Source organism: Ranitomeya imitator, chromosome 1 (assembly GCF_032444005.1).
Source record: "Ranitomeya imitator isolate aRanImi1 chromosome 1, aRanImi1.pri, whole genome shotgun sequence".
Lineage (NCBI taxonomy): Eukaryota > Metazoa > Chordata > Amphibia > Anura > Dendrobatidae > Ranitomeya > Ranitomeya imitator.
Window position 1 is genome coordinate 1,161,997,370 of NC_091282.1, and position 23,176 is coordinate 1,162,020,545.

The following is a 23,176-nucleotide window of genomic DNA, read 5'->3' on the forward strand; positions in this document are numbered from 1 at the left end:
GAGGTGTGGAGAGCCCCTGATGTGTCTAAACCATAGAAACCCCCAGACGTGACCCCATTTTGGAAACTAGACCCCTCAAGGAATGTGTGGTGCGCACCTTGAACCACCAGGTGTTTCACAAAAGTTTATAACTTTGAGCTGTGAAAATAAAAAAAAAAAAAAATCACATCCCCCCCGCCCCACCCAAAAAAAGTTGAAAGTAACAGGAGAATTTGCACCATACAAATTGTTGTATAATTTCTCCCGAGTACGCGGATACCCCATATGTGGGGAAAAACTACTGTTTGGGTGCACGGGGAAGGGCTCAGAAAGGGAGGAGTGACATTTAAAAATGTAGTAACAAAATGCCCGCCACCTGGTTGTATAGCGAGTTCAATAGCTTGTTCACTATAGTGAGTCAGCAGAATTACTCTGGACTCAGTCTGGCCTGTGTTCAGGGGTGTCATTTTCAGAAGTGTACAAAACTGTGGCAGACGGTAGTTTTATGCACGCCTAAAAATATGGACACTGCCAGATCACAGGCCAGTGTCCACAGTGCTTCCATCTGCTCCCTTATAGGGAATCTTTTTCTGGTGGGGTCCCTCAATCACATTTTTCATAAATTTACATGGAAACACTGGTGCAAGCGCTCAGCGCAGAGTGCAGGATAAATTTGAGCCAAACCTAAATCTGCAATCTTTGGGAGGCAGAGTGAAAATATCAATAGCAGGTGAAAAATTTATATTAATTTTTACACCATTCCTCATGTATAATTGATTAGGCAATTTTATTCTTCAGGTCGGTGCGGTTATAACGATACCAGATTTATATCATTTGGCCTGTGTCACACACTAAAAAATGCTTTCTACTGTAAAAAGTAGTTTTTGCATTACCATCATTTGAGAGCTACAATTTTTCCAGATTTCTGCCGACAGAGTCATGCTTCTTTTTTGCAAGTTGAGTTGACGTTTTTATTGGTACCATTTTTGAGTTAATGACATTTTTTCATCCCTTTCTATTCTGATTTTTGGGATGCAGAATGAAAAAAAACCCAGCAATTCAGGAATTATTACTATTTGTTTATGTCATTCTGCGTGTGGTAAAATTGATAATGCAGATTTACACAATTATAGCTTTTTTTATGTTTTGGCGCTTTTACACAGAAAAGACTATTTAATAGAAAACATTTTGCTTTTGCATTGCTTCATTCTGAGAGCTATAACGTTTTTATTTATCCACTGATGGAGCTATTTGGTGGATTGTTTTTTGCAGGACAAAATGATGTTTTCATTGATACCATTTTTATTTACATTCGTCTTTTTGAATGCATTTTATTCCAATTTTTTTTTTTTGCAATATGATGAAAAAAAGGTTTTTTCCCCCCGTTTTTATTTTACAGTTTTCAGTGAAGGGATTAACTAGTGGGACAGTTTTATGGGGCAGGTAGTCCCGGACACAGCAGTACCAAACATGTACATAGTGACGGGTGTCAGCTGTGATACCATTCAAAGTTTGAAAATTGTTAATGTTAAGAAACGACCTAAATTTACCATTGTCAAAATATAAAGTGTCACAAAAAATATCTCAAAATCAATGGGATGTGTTGAAACATTCCAGAGTTATTACCACATAAAGTGACGTGTCGGATTTGAAAAATGTGGCCTAGTTACTAAGGGGTTAAAGGTAGTAGTTTAAAAATGGAAAATGAGCGAATACTGCAAACATAAAAGTCAGAATAAAGGATAAATAAGGGCTATGTACACCTTCGCACAGTGTAGAAGAGAAGTGCCCCAAAATGTACATATTTATATAGAGATATGTATAGTGCATTTTTTGTATATATACAGTGGGTACGGAAAGTATTCAGACCCCTTTAAATTTTAAAATTTCCTTCAACTGCTGACTGACAAATACAAAAAATTAAACTACTCACCTTTCACCTGTTCCCATGTCTGTGCAATGTCCAGACTGTTGCTCTGCCCAGCAGGTGTAATATGGTGACGTCTTTGTGCCTGTGAGAACCAGTCACACCGGAAGAAAAGGGAACCAAGAGCTCTCTTCTCCACCATTGCATTCACTGGTATCTACATGTCGGGTAGAGGTGGGTGACCACATGGTGCAGCCCATGGATCACGGTTTCCAGAACTTTGGCTGTCCCAGCCCATGGGATGGATAGGAATAGCCTACAGGCCATTTGTGGCCAATAGGGTACCATTTTTCCAAGGTCTGGTCTAGATATACTTTTTAAAGACTATTAACAGAGTTTGCCATGTTGTATTATCAAATGTTTTTAAATTGCTAACATTTTTTATAATGCGAATTTGGGCTATTTTTTTTTTTTTTATAAATTTGTGAATTCTGAGATTTTTTGTTAGTATTATATACCAATTATCACTAACTAATGTAATAGAAGCAGGCTAGACCTACTAAAGCTGCCATGTAACACACAGCTATGGTCTGTTAATGGGTTATTATCTATTTTGAAGGAATACTGATTTGACTGTTGATCTAGTCTGATTGTGGTCAGAATAGAACGTATCCTCTTTTAGGGCAGATTGGCTTATGCTTTACAATGTTTTTGCTTTCCTCAGGCTCAATAAATACTCAATTCTAACATTTGCCCTTCTTGTAAAGGCAGCCTGTCATAAAATGTGAGCACTGGAAGAAGTGATTGAAAAACATATTAAACATCACGTAATTCAAACAAATTAAATGCGACCATAATCTGATATGACATACCTGATACAGATAATCTTCAAATACAAAATAGTAATCATCGTTGCTCGCTGTCAACTTAACATCCTACAAAGACGGAACATAAAAAATACATGTCAGATCCTTTGCCTTTATAAACAACAACACGTACATTCACAGAATGTGGCGAAGATATAAAACTAATGAGATACATTAGTAGACACTCAGGGCATTCTCATTTCTACTCAGGTTATACTAATGAGTGACAATTGATAAGTGAGGCTAAGTGTTTGCCCAGGAGACACAATGTGTAGTCGGCAGTATACATGACACATGTGAGGCAGTGAGGGGGATCATATACGAGGCTCGTTATGTGTCCCCCAGGATGTGCATAGAAACATACTGAACTCGCTAGAGATCATTGTAATTACAGCTACAGCGGTGGTTACAATGCAAAGTAAGAGAGTGTGGACTGGTCAAGCTATTTAACCAAGTCAGATTTAGGAAAATTTGACATGGGCCTTTATTTTTGGAGAAATCTGTAGGAAGGTAATGGGACAGATCTCTCCCTCCACTCCAGGTCTTGGAAGTGGCCCGTGTCCATGATTGCTATTTAAACTTTTAATTAAGGTTTGGGTGTATCAGTTTTGAAAGCAGAGCAGGAGCTCTGTGTATGTTAAAGGTACCTTCACACTAAACGACGCTGCAGCGATCCAGACAACGATCCGGATCGCTGCAGCGTCGCTGTTTGGTCGCTGGAGAGCTGTCACACAGACAGCTCTCCAGCGACCAACGATGACGGTAACCAGGGTAAACATCGGGTTACTAAGCGCAGGGCCGCGCTTAGTAACCCGATGTTTACCCTGGTTACCATCCTAAAAGTAAAAAAAACAAACGCTTCATACTTACCTTCCGCTGTCTGTCCCTGGCGCTGTGCTTCTCTGTACTGGCTGTGAGCACAGCGGCCGGAAAGCAGAGCGGTGACGTCACCGCTCTGCTTTCCGGCCGCTGTGCTCACAGTGAGTGCAGGAAAGGACAGCGCCGGGGACAGTCAGCGGAAGGTAAGTATGAAGCGTTTGTTTTTTTTACTTTTAGGATGGTAACCAGGGTAAACATCGGGTTACTAAACGTGGCCCTGCGCTTAGTGACCCGATGTTTACTCTGGTTACCAGCGAAGACATCGCTGAATCGGTGTCACACACGCCGATTCAGCGATGTCACCGGGAGATCCAGCGACCAAAGAAAGTTCTGGCCTTCTAGCCCCGACCAACGACATCACAGCAGGATTCTGATCGCTGCTGCGTGTCACACTGAACTATATCGCTAGCCAGGACGCTGCAACGTCACGGATCGCTAGCGATATCGTTTAGTGTGAAGGTACCATAAGTCTGTGTGAGACTGAACACACGTCAGAGCCAGATAGAGCAAAACCATTGTCGCGCACGAGTTACACAGTGGTGCAGTAGACCTTGGCAATGGATTCACACAGACTGTTATTGACCATCCGGCTGTGAACCGGAGGAAAACGTTTGAGTTTTTGTAAGTTGCCAAAATAAACACATTTGAGTTGGACTATCTTGTGTCGCTGCCTCACTACTGCACTGTCGTGAAAGCCGGTGCCTTACATATGGTGGACAATGCGGGCAGGCATATCCCAAAGAAAGCTACAGGTCGGTGATCTAGCCTGCAATGCTACAGCTCAGGCCTGCTGACAAGATGGAGGAATACTAAAGCAGATGGTCCTCTCCCAGTCGCAGCAGCAGAAGTTGCAGGAGTTTCAGCAGCAGCTACGGCAGCAGAAGCAAACTAACAGCCTAATTCTACAACAGATTGCAGCCTTGTGAGAGTGCCCCCACTGCCGTCCCGGTCCATCCCCAGGCCCGGGACAAAGTCAGGTCAGTACTGAGAAAGATTAGTCTGGAGCACAACATGGAAGTTTTCCTCCCCTTGTTTGAATGAACAGCAGAGCGGGAGAGCTTGCCGTTTTCCCAGTGGATTAAAGTGGTGGCCTTGTTCCTGCTGGGAGATACTCAGAAGGCTTACTTTGAACTCATCCAGGAGGAAGCCCAGGACTATGGGAAACTCAAAGGTGAAGTCCTTACCTGGCAGGGGGTTAATCCATATGCACGGATGCAGCGCATGTACCAGTGGTAGTTTGTGGAAGCCCAACCTGCCAGGATTCAGGCATAGGGTCTTGATACATCTAATAAATGGATACTGCCTGAGACCTTGAGCCCAGATGGTAGAGAGGGAAGTAGTCGACCGGTTGGTGAGAACTCTGCCGGTAGCCATACAGTGCTAGGTGGGGCAAGGGGACCCGAGGAATCTTAATCAGGTGGTTAGCCTGATCGAGCGTTATGTGGCCACCTAGGACTCAGCCCCACAGTGGAAATCAGGCTGACCCCTGCAAGCCCTGGAGCCAGGAAAGGGACACGACCCTCTGCTGGAGTCAGTCACAATAGAGCTCATACTGTGGTGGTACCCTGGAGTGAGGGTGGCAGACCAGTTTCCCCTAAACTATTCTCATGGAAAAGCGATGCTGCTGCTATCAGGTGGTGGCAGTGCCAAGGGCCAGGACATATGGCTGCCAATTGCCCCGACTGCTGAACCCATGGACTCGACGGGTATCGATGTATGCCCAGATAGTCTACCCCATCACTGTCAGGCACTTGTCAACGGACACCGGGGAGACGCTCTCTTGGACTCAGGGAGCTTAGTGACATTTGTCCATGGGTCACTGATCTCTGATGTAGAACACACTGGGGGATAAATCGGGGTCATTTGTATATGCAGGGAGTATCTGACAGTGGTGGTTACTTTTTGCACTCTGTGCAGAAAGGTTAAACTTGGTAAAAATCCTTCCTTATAGGACTGTTCTGGGAAGAGACTTGCACCTGTTCTGGTTCCTATGGGAGAAAAAAATACCCCTCCCAGGGTAAAGGTCTGTCCAGGTGCGGAACCAAAAGATCTCGAGTGAGGGATGGCCTGTCATAGGGATCATCCTCATAGGGAAAGAGTATAAACCCGATAGGTTTCCTCTAGAAGTCTTACCAGGAGAGGTCAAGGACACCACAACAATAACAGCGTTGAAAGGATTTTTGGGACAGCTGAGCTTCAGGATCCCACACTGACCTGAGCACAGGAAATGGTAGCAGAGGTAAATAGGGTGGCTGAGCATCCATGGGCAGAAGCATTTTTTCCACGTATGGCAGTCAACCACGAGTTACTATATCGGGTGGACAAAATCCCGGCCAATCATACCGCTGGGCGGTGCTTGAGATGGCCCACAAACACATCTTCAGTAGTTACCTAGGGGTTTAAAAAGAAGCTAGAGCGTATTCTTCTTCTGTATCTTCTTGCCCGGGATTTTTGCCGTGGTTCAGAGGTTTTGTGAGTCATGCCCAGAGTGTCAGCTGATCACACCAACCACAAGTTTCCATAGTCCATTGGTTCCTCTGGCTATTGTAGAGGTACCTTTTGAGAGGATTGCTATGGATCTGGTAAGGTCCATAGTAAAATAAAGCCTGTGGCCACCAACACATTAGTGGTAGTAGACTATGCTACTAGTTACCTGGAGGCAATTCCGCTCCGTCACACCTCGGCAAAACTTATTGCCCAGTAGCTGTTTTACATGTTTTGTCGCCTTGAGATACCTAAGGAGAACCTTACAGATCAGGAGACTCGATTTGTGTCGAAGGTTACAAAAGAATTGTGTAAACTGTACAAGAGAAAGCAATTATGCACGTCGATGTACCACCAACAGACAGATGGTCTAGTGGATTTAACAAAATTTATGCTAATGAAAGTGGTCTCCCATGATTGGAAGGATTGGGATATGCTACTGCACTATTTAATGTTTGCCATCCGGGAGATATCGCAGTCCTCAACGGAGTTCTCTCCATTCAAACTATTACACGGTAGACATACCAGGGGCCTGCTGGACACAGTCAAAGAGACATGGGAACAAAAGCTTACTCCTAATAAAAACACAATAGAGCACATTGTGAGTATGCAGGACCAGATTGCGGCTGTGACGCAGACTGTAAAGGAACAGGCAAGGTAGAGCTGACCATACAGCATACATAGGGTATTAGTTTTGATGCTCACTGCAGAAAATAAGCTGATGGCCAAGTGGCAAGGGCCATATGAAGTTCGCAAAAGGGTTGGGGAGCTGAATTACAGGGTATATCAGCCCGTGAGGTGGAAACCTGAGAAGCTATATCATATTAATCTGTTAAAGGCGTGGAAAGACCGGGAATGTATGGCTATAGATGCGACTCCAGTCGTAACCACTGTAGACTGTCCAACATTGGCCCTGGAGGAGGCGAGGAACGAGGTAAAGCTAAGCAACACTCTCTAAACAGCAGCGACGAGAGGCTTAGAAATTAGTGCAGCAGAATGTGGACGTATTCTCAGAGCTGCCTGGCTGTACATGTGTGATTCACCATGACATTGTCACCGAAGCTCAGGTAAGGAAGCGAATTGAAATATACCATGTACCGGAGGCAAGGGAAGCCAACGTGGCTGAGGTGAAACAATTATTCCAGCTATTAGTTATTGAGGAGTCCAGGCGTGAGTAGGCTAATCCCATTGTACCGATTCCAAAGCCGTACGAATCATGACGATTTTGCAACAATTTCTGGAAATTGAATTAAGTGTCAAATTTTAACTTTAATCCAATGTCCTAGGTAGATGAGACGATTGAGAGACTGGGGCAGGCCCAGTTCTTCATGACGCTTTATCTAACCAAGGGTTACTAGCAGGTGCCTCTGACAGAGTTGGCGAAAGAAAAGAACGCCTTCATTACACCGGAGGGTCTCTATCACTATGTCATCCTGCCTTTTGGGTTACATGGGGCCTCCGGTCACATTTCAGAGGCTGATGGAAATATGCATCCGCGTACTTGGATATTATCATCTATAGTACCAACTGGCATACCCACTTGTCCCAAAGGATTTGCTCAGAGCTGTGGGCTTGACAACAAACCCAAAAAATGTGCACTAGATCTCGAGGAAGCCCGGTACTTGAGGAATGTGATTTCCCGCTTGGTTTTCAAAACTGGACCAGCTCCATCTTACTACAAAACAGCTAAGACCATTCATCAGCATCCTTGGGTATTACCAATTACCTAATTTTGACGGGAGATGGGCACCTGTGACTTATCTCTTAGGGTATGTGCAAACGTTGCGGATTTGGCTGCGGATCCGCAGAGGTTTTCCATGCGGTTTACAGTACCATGTAAACCTATGGAAAGCCAAATCCGTAGTGCACATGCTGCGGAAAATACCGTGAGGAAACACTGCAGTTTATTTTCCGCAGCATGTCAATTCTTTGTGTGGATTCCGCTGCATTTTACACCCGTTTCATAATTGGAATCCGCAGGTGTAAAAAAGCAGGTGAAATCCACACAAAAACTGCAGTAAATCCGCGGTAAATCTGCAGGTAAAACGCAGGGCATTTTACCTGCAGATTTTTCTCAATCTGCACGGAAAAATCCACACACAATTCCACAAAGTGTGGACATACCCTTACAGGGAAGGAAATCTGTCATGAATCGGCAGAAACCTCAGGTGGAGGACGCATTCCAGTCTATGAAGTTGGCATTGTGCGGACAGCCAGTATCAGTACTTACTAGTCTCAACTATAAGAAAAGCTTTGTCGTGCAAACGGATACCTCTGAGGTAGGCATAAGAGCAGTTCTGTCACATAAGGTGAACGGAGAAGAAAATCCGATCAACTACTTGAGTAGGAAACTTACCCAAGAAGAGAAAAATTATAACGTAGTACAGAAAGAGTGCTGGGCCATTAAGTGGGCCTTGAAGTCTCTAAGTTATCATTTACTTGGGCAAAAATTTCGCTTGGCAACAGATCATTCACCCTTGGTCTGAATGAAAAATGCCAAACAGAGGAATGCTCGAGTCACCAGATGGTTTTTGTCATTACAAAACTTTAGTTTCTCGGTGGAACATAGAGCTGGGAAGAGGCAAGGAAATGCGGATGTCTTTTCACGGGTACCCTGTATGGCAACAAGTGTTCAACCCCCAAGTTTGAACAGAGGTTGAGGTATGCGAGACAGTGAGGTGGATAATATATGAGGATCATTACATGTCCCACAGGATGTGCATAGAAACACTGCTGGAGAGCACTGTAATTACAGCTACAGATGTGGTTACAATGCAAAGTAAAAAATGAGCATGGACTGGTCAAGTTATTTAACCAAGTCAGATTTAGGAAAATCTGACATGGGCACTTATTTTTGGAGAGATCTGTAGGAAGGTAGTGGGATGGATATTTCCTCCACTCCAGGTCTTGGGAGCAGCCCGTGTCCATGGTGTATTAAAGGTCTGTGTAAGAATGAACATAGGTCAGAGCTAGATGGAGCAAAGCTATTGCCGCACCCACAAGTTACATGGTGGCGCAGTCGCCCACGGTTAAAGATTGATACGGTCTGTTCTGGATGATCTGGCTGTGAATTAGAGGATAATGTTTTGCGTTTTCGTAAGTTGGCAAAATAAAGACATTTGAGTTGAACTATCTTGGGTCACTGCCTCACTACCTTATTGTGAAAGCCGCTGCCTTAGGCTGGAGTCACACTAAACGTATGGAAAATCGGTCCGAGTCTCCCTGCTGAGAGTCGCACAAGTGTTCTCCGTATGGTAAATACGTGTGTAATGCGTTTGCAATGCGATGCGATTTTCTCCCACCCTTGTATCCATATGACATCCGTATGACATGTGTATGGCTTTACATTTCTCACTGACTTTCCGCATTGAATAAAATTTCTCAATGGGCTGAAATTAGGAAAATGTGTGCGTATTTGTTGCAAGCTAGACGGATGGTCCGTGTGGCGTCTGAATTCTTCTTGCACCCATAGGCTTGCATTGGCGAGTCTTGGCCGATATACGCGTACAATCGCAGCACGCTGTGATTTTACACGCACGTCGAATACACCTGAGAAAAAATACAGTGATGTGAGCTGCCCCGAGTACTATGCGATGTTTTCTCACATAGCACTCACCCGTACTCTATGGAATTGTGATGCTGGCCTTACACACATATTCATGTGGTTAGAGGAAGGGATAAGATAGGAATTAGGTATGCATTTTGATGTAATAGCAGTTTTTCAAACATAACACAGTCAGGAAAGAATTATAATATGGTAAGAAATGTGAGAAGAATTAAAGCTGGTGGTATCCAGTAGCCCAGGGGTGTCAAACTGCATTCCTCGAGGGCCTCAAACCATGCGTGTTTTCAAGATTTCCTTAGCATTGCACAAGGTGCTGGAATCATTCTCTGCAGGTGATTAAATTATCACCTGTGCAATGCAAGGAAATCCTGAAAACATGACCTGTTTGCAGCCCTCGAGGAATGCAGTTTGACACCCCTGCAGTAGCCTATCTGAGCATAGATGACACATAGAAAGTCCGTCATGCAAGTCATGAATGATCTCCTTAATATATGATATTAATGTCTGTTATGTTTACAATGTGAGAAGTTGAAGGTTTTGGAAGGAATAGCTGCAGTGTGGTCACCAGCTAATCTTGTGTTGGGAAATGCTAGAGAAAGCGTGGAATTCATATTGAGCAACATTTTTTAAGACCCTTTTACTGGGCAGACAGTTGCTGTTATTTGAAACACGTTCATTAACACTGAATTAGCCCCTTCAAGCCGCAGCCCTTTTAGGTTTTTGGATTTCTGTTTTTCGCTCCCCTTCTTCCCAAAGCCATACATTTTTTATTTTTCCATCAATATGGCCACGTGAGGGCTTGATTTTTGTGGGACGAGTTGTACTTTTGAACAACACCATTGGTTTTACCATATCGTGTACTTGAAAACGGGACAAAAAATTCCATGTGCGGTGAAAATGCAAAAAAAAGTGCAATTTCACAACTGTTTTTTGGATTTTTTTTTTTTTTTAACACGTTCACCAAATGCTAAAACTAACCTGCCTTTATGATTCTACAGATCATCACGAGTTTGTAGATACCAAACATGTAACGGTTGTTTATTATTTAAATGGTGAAAAAAAAATCCAAAGTTTGTTAAAAAAAAGTTGCGTCATTTTCCAAGACCCATAGCGTCTCCATTTTTCATGATCTGGGGCTGGGTGAGGGCTTATTTTTTGCGTGCCGAGCTGACATCTTTAGTTTTGTCATATACCAAAAAAATACCGCACACTCAGATTTGATGTGATGCAAAAAAAGGAGTTGCCACAGGAGAGTATGAGCAGTAAGTGTATATCGAAACCAAACCCAACGTTTCGACCCACCAGGGTCTTATTCATAGGGTTACTTGGTTTCGAGAAGTGCGTATCTACAGTAAATGGCAAGGAAGGAAGGCAGGAGGACAATACCTTTAGTATAAATCCTGTCACTTGGTATGAGTCGTTGAGAGGACGTAAAAATCCTGTTAAGTAGTAAAAAGCCAGGAGATATGACCGTCACATCCGTGATGGGCCTGTGGTATCCTATAGAACCTAAAGACCTAAAGATGTTCCAGTGCCCAGCTAGAAGTAGGGGGTAGATGGCGAAGTAGGCTGCAAGAGGTAGAGTTGTATCACGTTTGTTGGGCCTGTGGTGTCTTGAAGTGGCGGCACATCTGTGTCCAGTCTGATGAGGTGCACTAGGGTAAATGGGGGTGACGGGTCTATTTGTCTGCAGTAGATTTGCTGAACTAAACGAGCTAGACCTGTGATGTCCTGGAATGATGGCACATCCGTGCCAAGATGGGTATAATGCACTAGGATGGCGGAGGATGACGGATATAGTGACCCCCAGCGTTACAGCTGCACCAGGCGTGATGGACCTGCAATGTCCTGGACTTCATGGGAAGAGCGGCGCTCCCGTGCCCTGCTCGGATTACGTTACCCAAAAAAAACGTAATTCTGGTGTTTTTACTTTTTTTTGCTATGCCATTTACCGATCAAATTAATTCTTTTTATAGCTTGATAGAACGGGCGATTCTAAATGCGGCAATACCAAATATGTGGATTTTTTTATTTTATTAGTTTTATTTTTGAATGGGGCATGATTTGAAATTTAATTTTTTTAAATATTTTCAAAACATTTTTTTTTTTTTACTTTTCACTTGCTTTGGGAGATTAGAAGCTGGTTGTCTGATCGCCTCTACTACATACAGGCAATGATCACATCATCTGTGTGTAGCAGAAATGCTCACTTGCTATGAACACCGGGTGGCTCTCACAGCAATTACAAACACAGGGGTCTCCTGCAGACCCCGGGTTGTCATGTCAACCCAGTGATCTGCGGTCATGTGACGCAGGCGATGATGGGTGGGTTTAGTGACGCGCTTCTGGAGCGATCACATTAAATGCCGCTGTCACATCGACAGCGACATTTAACGGATTAACAGCCGTGTGTGGAAAGCAATTCCACCCAAAGCTGTTAGAGGCACATGTCAGCTGTTGAAAACAACGGACATATGCCAGGAAAGATGTGGGCTCAGCACCAGAGCCCATATCAAAAGGAGTTAAGCAATGCGTCCATTTGCTGAGATTCATGCTGTAGCTTAATTCAACCAGTGTTTTATCAGCAGGAGATCATCACTGCAGCCTAAGTGTTAAGTGTCAGGCAATCTAGATTATCTGTGTAACTTCGCCTCCATCACCAAATGGCCCCTTGCTGACAATGTAGAACACAGCAAGCTGCCAATCAGTGGTGCCAGCGCAGATACAGACAGCTCAGCATTCTCCTACATCTACAACAGATTTCCCGAATGAGTTTTATGCCACAGCTACAATTATATGGAGCCACACAAATTTGATGGAAAACAAATGTCTCTTGATTTGCGCTAGAAAACAATCCCAGATTACTAACCTTGTAAATCAGGCTGTCGGATAAAAGGTCATGCTGAATTACATTCGATTTAAGCTGCTCATAGTATAAGATGTCCTAAAAATCAAGGCAGAAGAGAAATTGGAAAAAATATATATTTGGAGCAGATGACAAAAAACAAACAAACTGTTAAAACCAGAAAATCATGAGTTCGCACATACAGTAGCTCAGGAAGTAACTTATATGTTGTCTCATTTTATCCCTTATGCTGAGGCTATATGGGGACAGCACTGAGATTGCCATAGACTTCAATGCAAACAGTATTTGACTTCGATTTATCTTCGGTTCAGTTGTTTGTTGTTTTTGCAGCTCTAAAATAGTAGAATGACAGCAAATTACCCAGATGTTTTTGGTTGCTCAACCTGTCTGAGACATGTTGTCGCACAACATACGTTTCTGTGTTACACCAGTCTTAAAGTGTACTAACATGTCACACAGTAGACAGTTTACCAATTTTTTCATGTGGAACTGGACACCTGAGCAATAGTGACTGCAGAGCAAAATAATATTTTTTTAGTTTTTTATTTCGTTTTCAGTTGTGGAGATATTAGCAAAGTATGTTGCACCTGATTAGCTAACTTTTTTTTATGTCCAAGTGGGTGCTATCAAACAGTTTTCCCAGGGGGTGTGCTCTGCTTCACCCTGTATGATGCTGACCAATCAAAGTAGGCAGCTACAGTTAAGAGAAGAACACGCCCTCTACCATAGTTTTGAGCAGGCTTCTCAGAGAGTGAGGTGTATGATCTCTTGGTCTAACCTCCTGCAGGAGTCAGTGTGGGTGAAGGGGAATTACAGGTGAATTTAGCATAAAAAAATTGGTGAAAGGTTCTCTTTAACTGCAAGGTGTCAGTATGAATAAAATCCACAGCTGATAAACACTGCCTAACTACCGAATTATTGCTGAAATGGCTCAGAATAGACTACTTTATATCACAGAATTAAGGTAAACAAATTAATGCAGTCTACAATATCTGCATATCTTCAGTTCGGGTTAACTAGTTCAAGACCAGGCCACCTTACCCCGTTCAAGAACAGGCCACCTTACCCCGTTTCAAGACCAGGCCACCTTACCCTGTTCCTGACCAGTCATATTTTCAGGTTTTACATACACGCTTAGATACATTTTAATAGATCTAAAAAAATGTCCTTGTTAAGATATAATAAATAATACAAATAATTTTTGCATTTCTTTTAATTGTTATTTTTAAGTTATTCTCTTTTTCGTTTGCCAATATTGGGAAAGAGAGGATAAAGGAAATTTGGTTGCTTGTTTTCACACTGGTTTATTTTACAAAAACAACAAAAATTTTACATTTTGAATTCCATTTCTACAACAACTTGCTTTTTATTATGGATTTATTCATACTACACAAGTTCCTCATCATATGGTCATAAAGGACAATTGAAATACAGTATGTATATACAGTATATATATATATATATATATATATATATATATATATATATATATATATATATATATATTCTGTATATATTTATTTTACATAATTATTTTTTTGTACATTTTGAAAAACATTTTTTTTTTTTTTTACTTCTGGTATACTTCAATAGTCTCCATGGGAGACTAGAAGCTGCCATAACCCGACTTGCTCTGCTACATACAGGCGATGACCAGATCACCTGTATATGACAGAATTGCTGACTTGCTATGGGCGCCAACCACTGGGTGGCGCTCATAGCAATAGGGCACTGACAACCATATATACTAAGCGTGGTGTGCTTATCCAATAGGATCAATACCGTATTTAGCAACTGGATAAAAAAATAACCTTTATTAGGTATATTAAAAGCCAATTAATGGCACACTTGTATGAACCAAAAAAGTAACAAACAGGGCTTAGTGCCCTATTACCTACACAGAATGGGGAAACAAAACAAGACAAATAACAAATAAACAGAGCAACACTGCCAGTGTTGAAATCGCTTCCAATCCACAATTATTCCTATGGGCTTAATGAGTATGGGCCAACAAGTTGCATGTACATCTCAAAAAGCATGGGTATATGGATACAAATTACACCCCTACAATTGGGTCACTCTCTGCAATTGTATCTGCCCGGCCGGCCACAAATATGCAGTTTATGCCTTTGATCATGTGCTCTAAGTGGCTTGTAAGCGACGCAATAAATATGCTATGTGTCCTGTACAGTTTCCAAGACACCGCATGCTACCATTCCACTTAAAAAATTGTAGAAATAAATGCCATACATATATAGGGATTGGAGCACTGTCCGTGCAGAATCGCAGCACTTCTTCAGCGTTTCAAGATGCCATACACACAGAATTACCCATCCATATATCTATGGGATACATATTTACTCATTCACATTTTATGAGTGTTCCCTATGGGTTCATTTGTGGGAATAGTTGGGGATGACGAATATGCGGTGAGATCTACCCAAGCGCATGGGTTTATTTAATATATATGATCTCATGCATTTCAGCTCCCAAATATATCACTCCACCGATATTAACCCTTGAATATAAGGTGCCACAAATGAACCCATAGGGAACACTCATAAAATGTGAATGAGTAAATATGTATCCCATAGATATATGGATGGGTAATTCTGTGTGTATGGCATCTTGAAACGCTGAAGAAGTGCTGCGATTCTGCACGGACAGTGCTCCAATCCCTATATATGTATGGCATTTATTTCTACAATTTTTTAAGTGGAATGGTAGCATGCGGTGTCTTGGAAACTGTACAGGACACATAGCATATTTATTGCGTCGCTTACAAGCCACTTAGAGCACATGATCAAAGGCATAAACTGCATATTTGTGGCCGGCCGGGCAGATACAATTGCAGAGAGTGACCCAATTGTAGGGGTGTAATTTGTATCCATATACCCATGCTTTTTGAGATGTACATGCAACTTGTTGGCCCATACTCATTAACCCCTTCATGACCGGGGGATTTTTCGTTTTTCCGTGTTCGTTTTTCGCTCCCCTCCTTCCCAGAGCCATAACTTTTTTATTTTTCCGTCAATTTGGCCATGTGAGGGCTTATTTTTTGCGGGACGAGTTGTACTTTTGAACGACATCATTGGTTTTAGCATGTCGTGTACTAGAAAACGGGAAAAAAATTCCAAGTGCGGTGAAATTGCAAAAAAAGTGCAATCCCACACTTGTTTTTTGTTTGGCTTTTTTGCTAGGTTCACGAAATGCTAAAACTGACCTGCCATTATGATTCTCCAGGTCATTACGAGTTCATAGACACCAAACATAACTAGGTTATTTTTTATCTAAGTGGTGAAAAAAAATTCCAAACTTTGCTAAAAAAAAATAAAAAAAAAAAATTGCGCCATTTTCCGATACTTGTAGCGTCTCCATTTTTCATGATCTGGGGTCGGTTGAGGGCTTATTTTTTGCGTGCCGAGATGACGTTTTTAATGATAGCATTTCGGTGCAGATACGTTCTTTTGATCGCCCGTTATTGCATTTTAATGCAATGTCGCGGCGACCAAAAAAACGTAATTCTGGTGTTTCTAATTTTTTTCCCGCTACGCTGTTTAGCGATCAGGTTAATACTTTTTTTTAATTGATAGATCGGGCGATTCTGAGCGCGGCGATACCAAATATGCGTAGATTTGATATTTTTTTTATTGATTTATTTTGATTGGGGCGAAAGGGGGGTGATTTAAACTTTTATGTTTTTTTTATTTTTTTCACATTTTTTTAAACTTTTTTTTTTTACTTTTGCCATGCTTCAATAGCCTCCATGAGAGGCTAGAAGCAGGCATAGCACGATTGGCTCTGCTACATAGCAGAAATCTGCTGATCGCTGCTATGTAGCAGAATTGCACGTGTGCTGTGAGCGCCGACCACAGGGTGGCGCTCACAGCGACGGGCAATCAGTAACCATAGAGGTCTCAAGGACCTCTATGGTTACCATTCACAAGCATCGCCGACCCCCGATCATGTGGGGGCATCTTCAAAAGTATTATGGGTGGTAACCTTTTCAATAATGTGATTATTAGTAGGTGTATTGACTGCTAAACATTTTTTTTTTAACTGTGATTATGCTTCGGCATTTCTTTATGAAAAAATACAACATCAACACTAGAGTTGAGCGAATTTGTTCGGCTTATACTAGAGTCATATACCGGGAGGTCAGCAGGTGAGGGGGAGCGGGGGCTGTCTAGTAATACTTACCTGCTCCCGGCGCCGTCCCTGCAGATTCTTCCTGTACTGAGCGGTCACATTGCACCGCTCATTACAGAAATGAATATGCGGCTCCACCTTCCATAGAGGTGGAGCCGCATATTCATTACTGTATATGAGCGGTAACGCTGCCCGCTCAATACAGGAAGAAGATGCAGCGCTGGGGAAGAAGCAGGGACGCAGCGCCAGGAGCAGGTAAGTATACGGGGAGCGCGATAGTCACCTGCTCCTCGGTCCGGGTGTCGCTCTGTCTTCAGCAGTGACGCTCAGGTGAGAGGGCGCGGTGACGTAGTCAGTGCGCGCCCTCTGCTGAACGTCAGTGCCGGAGACAGAGCCGCACGAGGAGAAGGTAAAAGTGCCGGGGTCATGGGCGACGGAGAGGTGAGTATGTGATTTTTTTTTTTTTATGGCAGCAAAAGCAAATGGGGCAAATGACTGTGCAGACCATCTTATGGGGCCATACTTGTGCAGCATTATAAGGGGCAAGTGGCTGTGCGGAACATCTTATGGGGCCATACGTGTGCAGCATTATAAGGGGCAAGTGGCTGTGCAGAGCATCTTATGGGGCCATACGTGTGCAGCATTATAAGGGGCAAGTGACTGTGCAGATATCTTATGGGGCCATACGTGTGCAGCATTATAAGGGGCAAGTGGCTGTGCAGAGCATCTTATGGGGCCATACTTGTGCAGCCTTATAAGAGGCAAGTGGCTGTGCAGACCATCTTATGATGCCATACTTGTGTAGCATTATAAGGGGCAAGTGGCTGTGCAGATATCTTATGGGGCCATACGTGTGCAGCATTATAAGGGGCAAGTGGCTGTGCAGACCATCTTATGATGCCATACTTGTGTAGCATTATAAGGGGCAAGTGGCTGTGCGAAGCATCTAATGGGGCCATACTTGTGCAGCATTATAAGGGGCAAGTGACTGTGCAGACCATCTTATGGGGCCATACTTGTACAGCATTATAAGGGGCAAGTGACTGTGCGGAGCATCTGTATGGGGCCATAACACTTGTGCAGCACTATATGGGGCAAGTGGCTGTGCGGAGCATCTGTATGGGGCCATAACACTTGTGCAGCATTATATGGGGCAAGTGGCTGTGCGGAGCATCTTATGGGGCCATAACGCTTGTGCAGCACTATATAGGGCAAATATCTCTATGGAGCATCTTATGGGGCCCTTATTACCCTTTATGCAGCATTATATGGGGCATATTTTAATATGGAGCATCTTATGGGCCCATCAAACTTTATGGAGCATTATATGGGGCTCCTGATTCAATATGGATATTCAAAAACACAACCTACTGATGTCTCAATTAATTTTACTTTTATTGGTATCTATTTTTACTTTTGAAATTTACCGGTAGCTGCTGCATTTTCCACCCTAGGCTTATACTCGAGTCATTAAGTTTTCCCAGTTTTTTGTGGCAAAATTAGGGGGGTCGGCTTATACTCGGGTCGGCTTATACTCGAGTATATACGGTATGTTTAAAATGTCTACCAACATTCTGAGTGGAAGCCCATTGTTTTCCAGAATTTTTATTAAACTGTTTTATTATTAAAAATGTAACTGTTACAAAAATTTTATAAGAGTTTAAAAATTTAATAAGGTATCACAAATGAAAGACCAAAAAAAACCAAAAACAAAATCACTAGCCACAGAAATTGCACATATACCAATAAATAACAGGTTTTAAAAGTATCACACATGAATGTTTTGCCGCGGGACCAGACCTTCATTGATGAAATAATCAGCAAATTGATCACGAATCTGCATAACCTCAACTGGCGAACGAACAGTTGTCGAATCAATGCTCATGAGGTTCGACTCCCAGTCATCAGGGTCAACCAGCAGGGGATGATCCCGAAGTTGAACATACAGGGTGTGAAAGGCACCATACGTATTCCGGAGAAAATTCATGTCATGAATCCAATATCTCCTTTGGGAAATACGCCTTCTCTGATGACGTCGCAACTGCATCATACGAAATCTAACAAGATGAGACACAAACATCTTGCTTGCAGCAGAAGTTCACTCAATGCTTCCAAAATGGAGAATGTGTCCACTCCCACAGGACACAGACAAAAGGCCAAAAAAAGAACAACCTTATTGACAGTGCCTGAAGGCAGACAAACGGAGGCTTCAGGACCAGACATCAAAATGACATAACGCAGTCACATGCAATAACCCGAGAACAAATTTGGACAAAATTTGGCTACTTTCAACACATCCGTTTAACGGATCCGTTAAACAGAATCTACAAAACGCAATGTGAACCCTGCATTAGGAGTTTAAAATAGTGTTACATTAGTTGGCCCGTACGAAATTTTCGCACATTGGTTGTCAGGGGCGCAGGCAATTTCAGGAAAATCAAGCTGGTTAAATGTAAATGTATTTAATGAGATGATGAACATAAAGAGGTATGTGTGTCACTGACATTATATATATATATATATATATATATATATATATATCTATATATATATCTATATATATATATATATATCTATATATATATCTATATATATATATATATATATATATATATATATATATATATATATAGATATATATATATATATATATATATATATATATATATGTGTGTTTTCACAAACATTTGAGCCCATGGATCCATTATATGTCCATTTTGCAAGCCGACCAGAAAATCTCACCACACGGATGTCACACGGATGCTTACATGCGAGAAAATTGCATCCTTGCATTGCACACGGATGACATACGGATCACTGTTCAGGGAACATTTCTGCGATTGTCTTCCGTGTAAAACGGACCGAATTTTTATACATTGTGTGTGACTCCAGCCTAAAGGAGATTCACCAACATCTATATATATATAATTGTCTAAGTGGTACTTCCGTCTGTTTGTAACTTCCGTCTGTCTGTCGCGAAAATCCTGGGTCGCTGATTGGTCGCGCCCGGAGGGCCACGACGAATCAGCGACATTGGGGCGGGATTTAAACACTGCTTCACTTTTTACTATTGATGCTGGCTAGGCAGCATCAATAGTAAAAACAATACAATGTTAAAAATAATAAAAAACATTCTCACCTTCCAGCATCCGCGGCAGCCTTTCCCGGTCCTCGCGACGCTCCGGTCGCAAAAATGCATTGCTGTAATGACTCGAGATCAAGTAGCGGTCTCGCGAGATGATGACGTAGCGGTCTCGCGAGACCGCTACATCATCATGGGTTATTGCCACAAGGCATTACTGGGAACGGAGCGTCGCGAGGAGAATCGCTAAAGGCCTGGGCAGGATCCGGGGGCCGCCGGAAGGTGAGTATATAACTATTTTTTATTTTAATTGTTTTTTTTAACAGGGATATGGTGCCCACATTGCTATATACTATGTGGGCTGTGTTATATACTGCGTGGCCTGTGTTATATACTACATCGCTGTGCTATATACTACGTGGGCTGTGTTATATACTGCGTGGCTGTGCAATATACTACGTGGGCTGTGCTATATACTATGTGATCTGTGTTATATACTGCGTGGGTTGTGCTATATATTACGTGGCTGTTATATACTGTGTGGCCTGTGTTATATACATCGCTGTGCTATATACTATGTGGTCTGTGTTATATACTGCGTGGGCTGTGCTATATACCACGTCGTTGTGCTATATACTACATATCTGTGCTATATACTACGTGGGCTGTGCTATATACTACGTGGGCTGTGCTATATACTACGTGGGCTGTGCTATATACTACATGGGCTGTGCTATATACTACGTGGCTGTTATATACTGTGTGGCCTGTTTTATATACGTCGCTGCGTGGGCTGTGCTATATACTATGTAAGCTGTGCTATATACTACGTCGCTGTGCTATATACTACGTGGCTGTGCTATATACTACGTGGCTGTGCTATATACTACGTGGCTGTGCTATATACTACGTGGCTGTGCTATATACTACGTGGCTGTGCTATATACTACTGTACGTGGGCTGTGCTATATACTACTGTACGTGGGCTGTGCTATATACTATGTGGGCTGTGCTATATACTATGCGGGCTGTGCTATATACTATGTGGGCTGTGCTATATACTATGTGGGCTGTGCTATATACTACGTGGCTGTGCTATATACTACGTGGCTGTGCTATATACTACGTGGGCTGTGTTATATGCTACGTGAGCTGTGAGACTCTTTACCCCGGTGCCCTCAAAAACCTGGAGCTGGTCCTGGCTTCACTGATTATTCGCGCCCGACCGGCCATGAACAATCAGTGACAGACGCAGTCCGGCTGCAAATTGGTGCGGGATTTGAACCACGCTTTGCTGATTGGTCGCGCCCGGCGTATTCATTGCATTATTCTGAAATAAATAAAAATTCATAAATAAACTACATATTCTAAAATACCCGATGCGTTAGAATCAGGCCAGCATCTAGTTAAACATAATGGTATTTTACTTACTGATCAGAAGGGGTCTGATTTTAACAGAGGTGTAAAGACTTTTTACATCCACTTTGTATTTATTATAATAATATGCATACAAACATGTACTTCTTTCTTGATAGGGAATACGAATCCCAATGAAAAACTGCTCTACACAGAGATGCCAGTCATTAATTAAAGTAAAAGAAAGATAAGCTGCAAACAAAAGCGTTAAACTTTATATATTATAATTTATGCCTCAGTCTTGTTCAACGGATTAAGGCATGTTTTCTTTAACAATGTACTAGAAGGTCCCCTGAGGGTGTATGTGTTGGCTAAGGTAGTAAAATGCCTTTTTTTCATATTTGCAGGTTGAATTTCAATCAGACTATTCAAAACAAAATATATTTATATAGTCTGCAATATATTTATATAGTCTGCAGGAGCAAGAAGACTAATGAGCACAATACATGCACAGATTAGCCTACATGCCCCATTTATACTGCGGTTTGTAGAAATATTATGAAAACAAGTGAATTTCATTAACACTTTCCCTTACCACACTATTCTGGAGCGAGTTTAGGATCTGCGACAACCGGGATCACAGATATGTAAGACACACACAGTTATGTGTCAGTTGCACTTTACAATATAAATTGTCTGGGCTCTTACAACTGTGGAGGAGGATGCAATGTCAAATTTTGCCTCGCCTTTCAGTGACAGGTACAGTAAATAAAAAGCACATATTTAGCTAGGCAGATTCATTTCTCTATTATATCTTATCTGCTTGATTACTGTGCAGTATAACTATGTCTAAATGTAAATTGGCTATGCTAAGGTGTCACTGATGGCGTGAAATCATTTGCAACAACACAGGCTAAAATAAGCAAGCAATAAGTCCTGGAAATTTCCACAACATATCTACAAACCAATGAGTAAATGTTTGAAAGAAAAGTTGTGAAACGATTTAGAGTTAGAAAAAGCATTTCATAAAATCCATACACCAAAGCTGACTTTATGTGACCATCGTAGCAGTCGTGGGGACACAATATATTGTCAATGAGAAAATGGCATCAAACGCCTGTTTGTATTACATCAAATATGAATCATATTAAGGGATTTTCTACCCGAAACGCATAAGCATTACTCATTTTTCTTTTTACATATGTGCATATTCTCACAATTTTTTTTTTTATCCTACATGATCAAAGGCTTAGTTTTATCCACTTTCTTTTGTTGCTGGAGAACATCCCCTTTTTGGACCATTGACCTGGAAGCCAGACCAGCACATGCTCCGTGCACCTTACTCAGACCACAGACTTAGGGTATGTGTCCACGTTCAGGATTGCATCAGGATTTGGTCAGGATTTTTCATCAGTATTTGTAAGCCAAAACCAGGAGTGGGTGATAAATGCAAAAGTGGAGCATATGTTTCTATTATACTTTTCCTCACTCCTGGTTTTGGCTTCCAAATACTGATGAAAAATCCTGACCAAATCCTGATGCAATCCTGAACGTGGACACATACCCTAAGACCTAACGTAAGTCTACAGATCTGCCAAGGAACATGCCAATTCACGCGAGAATATCCAGTGTTGTGTTCAAGGACATTCTGGAATTCTGGAACATTGGGACAGTTCTGACAAATTGAAAAGTGTTGCCAACTATGATAAAAAATACAGTTGTTTGCGAAAGTAAACAACCCCTACCCCCAACCTGTGCTTAAATATTTTTGTAGCTTGATTTGTGAGTGAACCATCAGCAATAAATAGTCTACGTTGGTGAAAAGAAGTTAGAAAAATACAGGCATAAATTAAATTTATAGGATCAAATAACTAGAAATTGCATGTGCATATGTAAATCACCCTTTTCGCGAGCTGGGCTGTTCAGCCCTGAAACTGCATTACATCTGGCCACTACTGGCACAAAGAACAGCTGATCTTTGGTGAAAACTAATCAGCATCAAAGTAGTGGAACAACCCTTTAACCTCTTTACCTACGAAGGTGGTTTGTATGACAATGACCAGGCCAATTTTTTAAATTCTGA

At 42.1% G+C, this 23,176-nt stretch overlaps 1 protein-coding gene across 2 annotated transcripts in view; it reads right to left on the reverse strand.

Moving 5' to 3' along the window:
• TBC1D19 (TBC1 domain family member 19) overlaps nt 1-23,176 on the reverse strand; it is a 271,020-nt gene that overhangs the window by 100,344 nt on the left and 147,500 nt on the right. For both annotated transcript variants that reach the window (XM_069744638.1, XM_069744639.1), the window contains exons 12-13: nt 12,510-12,584; nt 2,719-2,781 (exon numbers count right to left, since the gene is read on the reverse strand). In XM_069744638.1, coding sequence (XP_069600739.1) covers nt 2,719-2,781; nt 12,510-12,584 — 138 coding nt within the window. The remainder of the gene's footprint in view (nt 1-2,718; nt 2,782-12,509; nt 12,585-23,176) is intronic.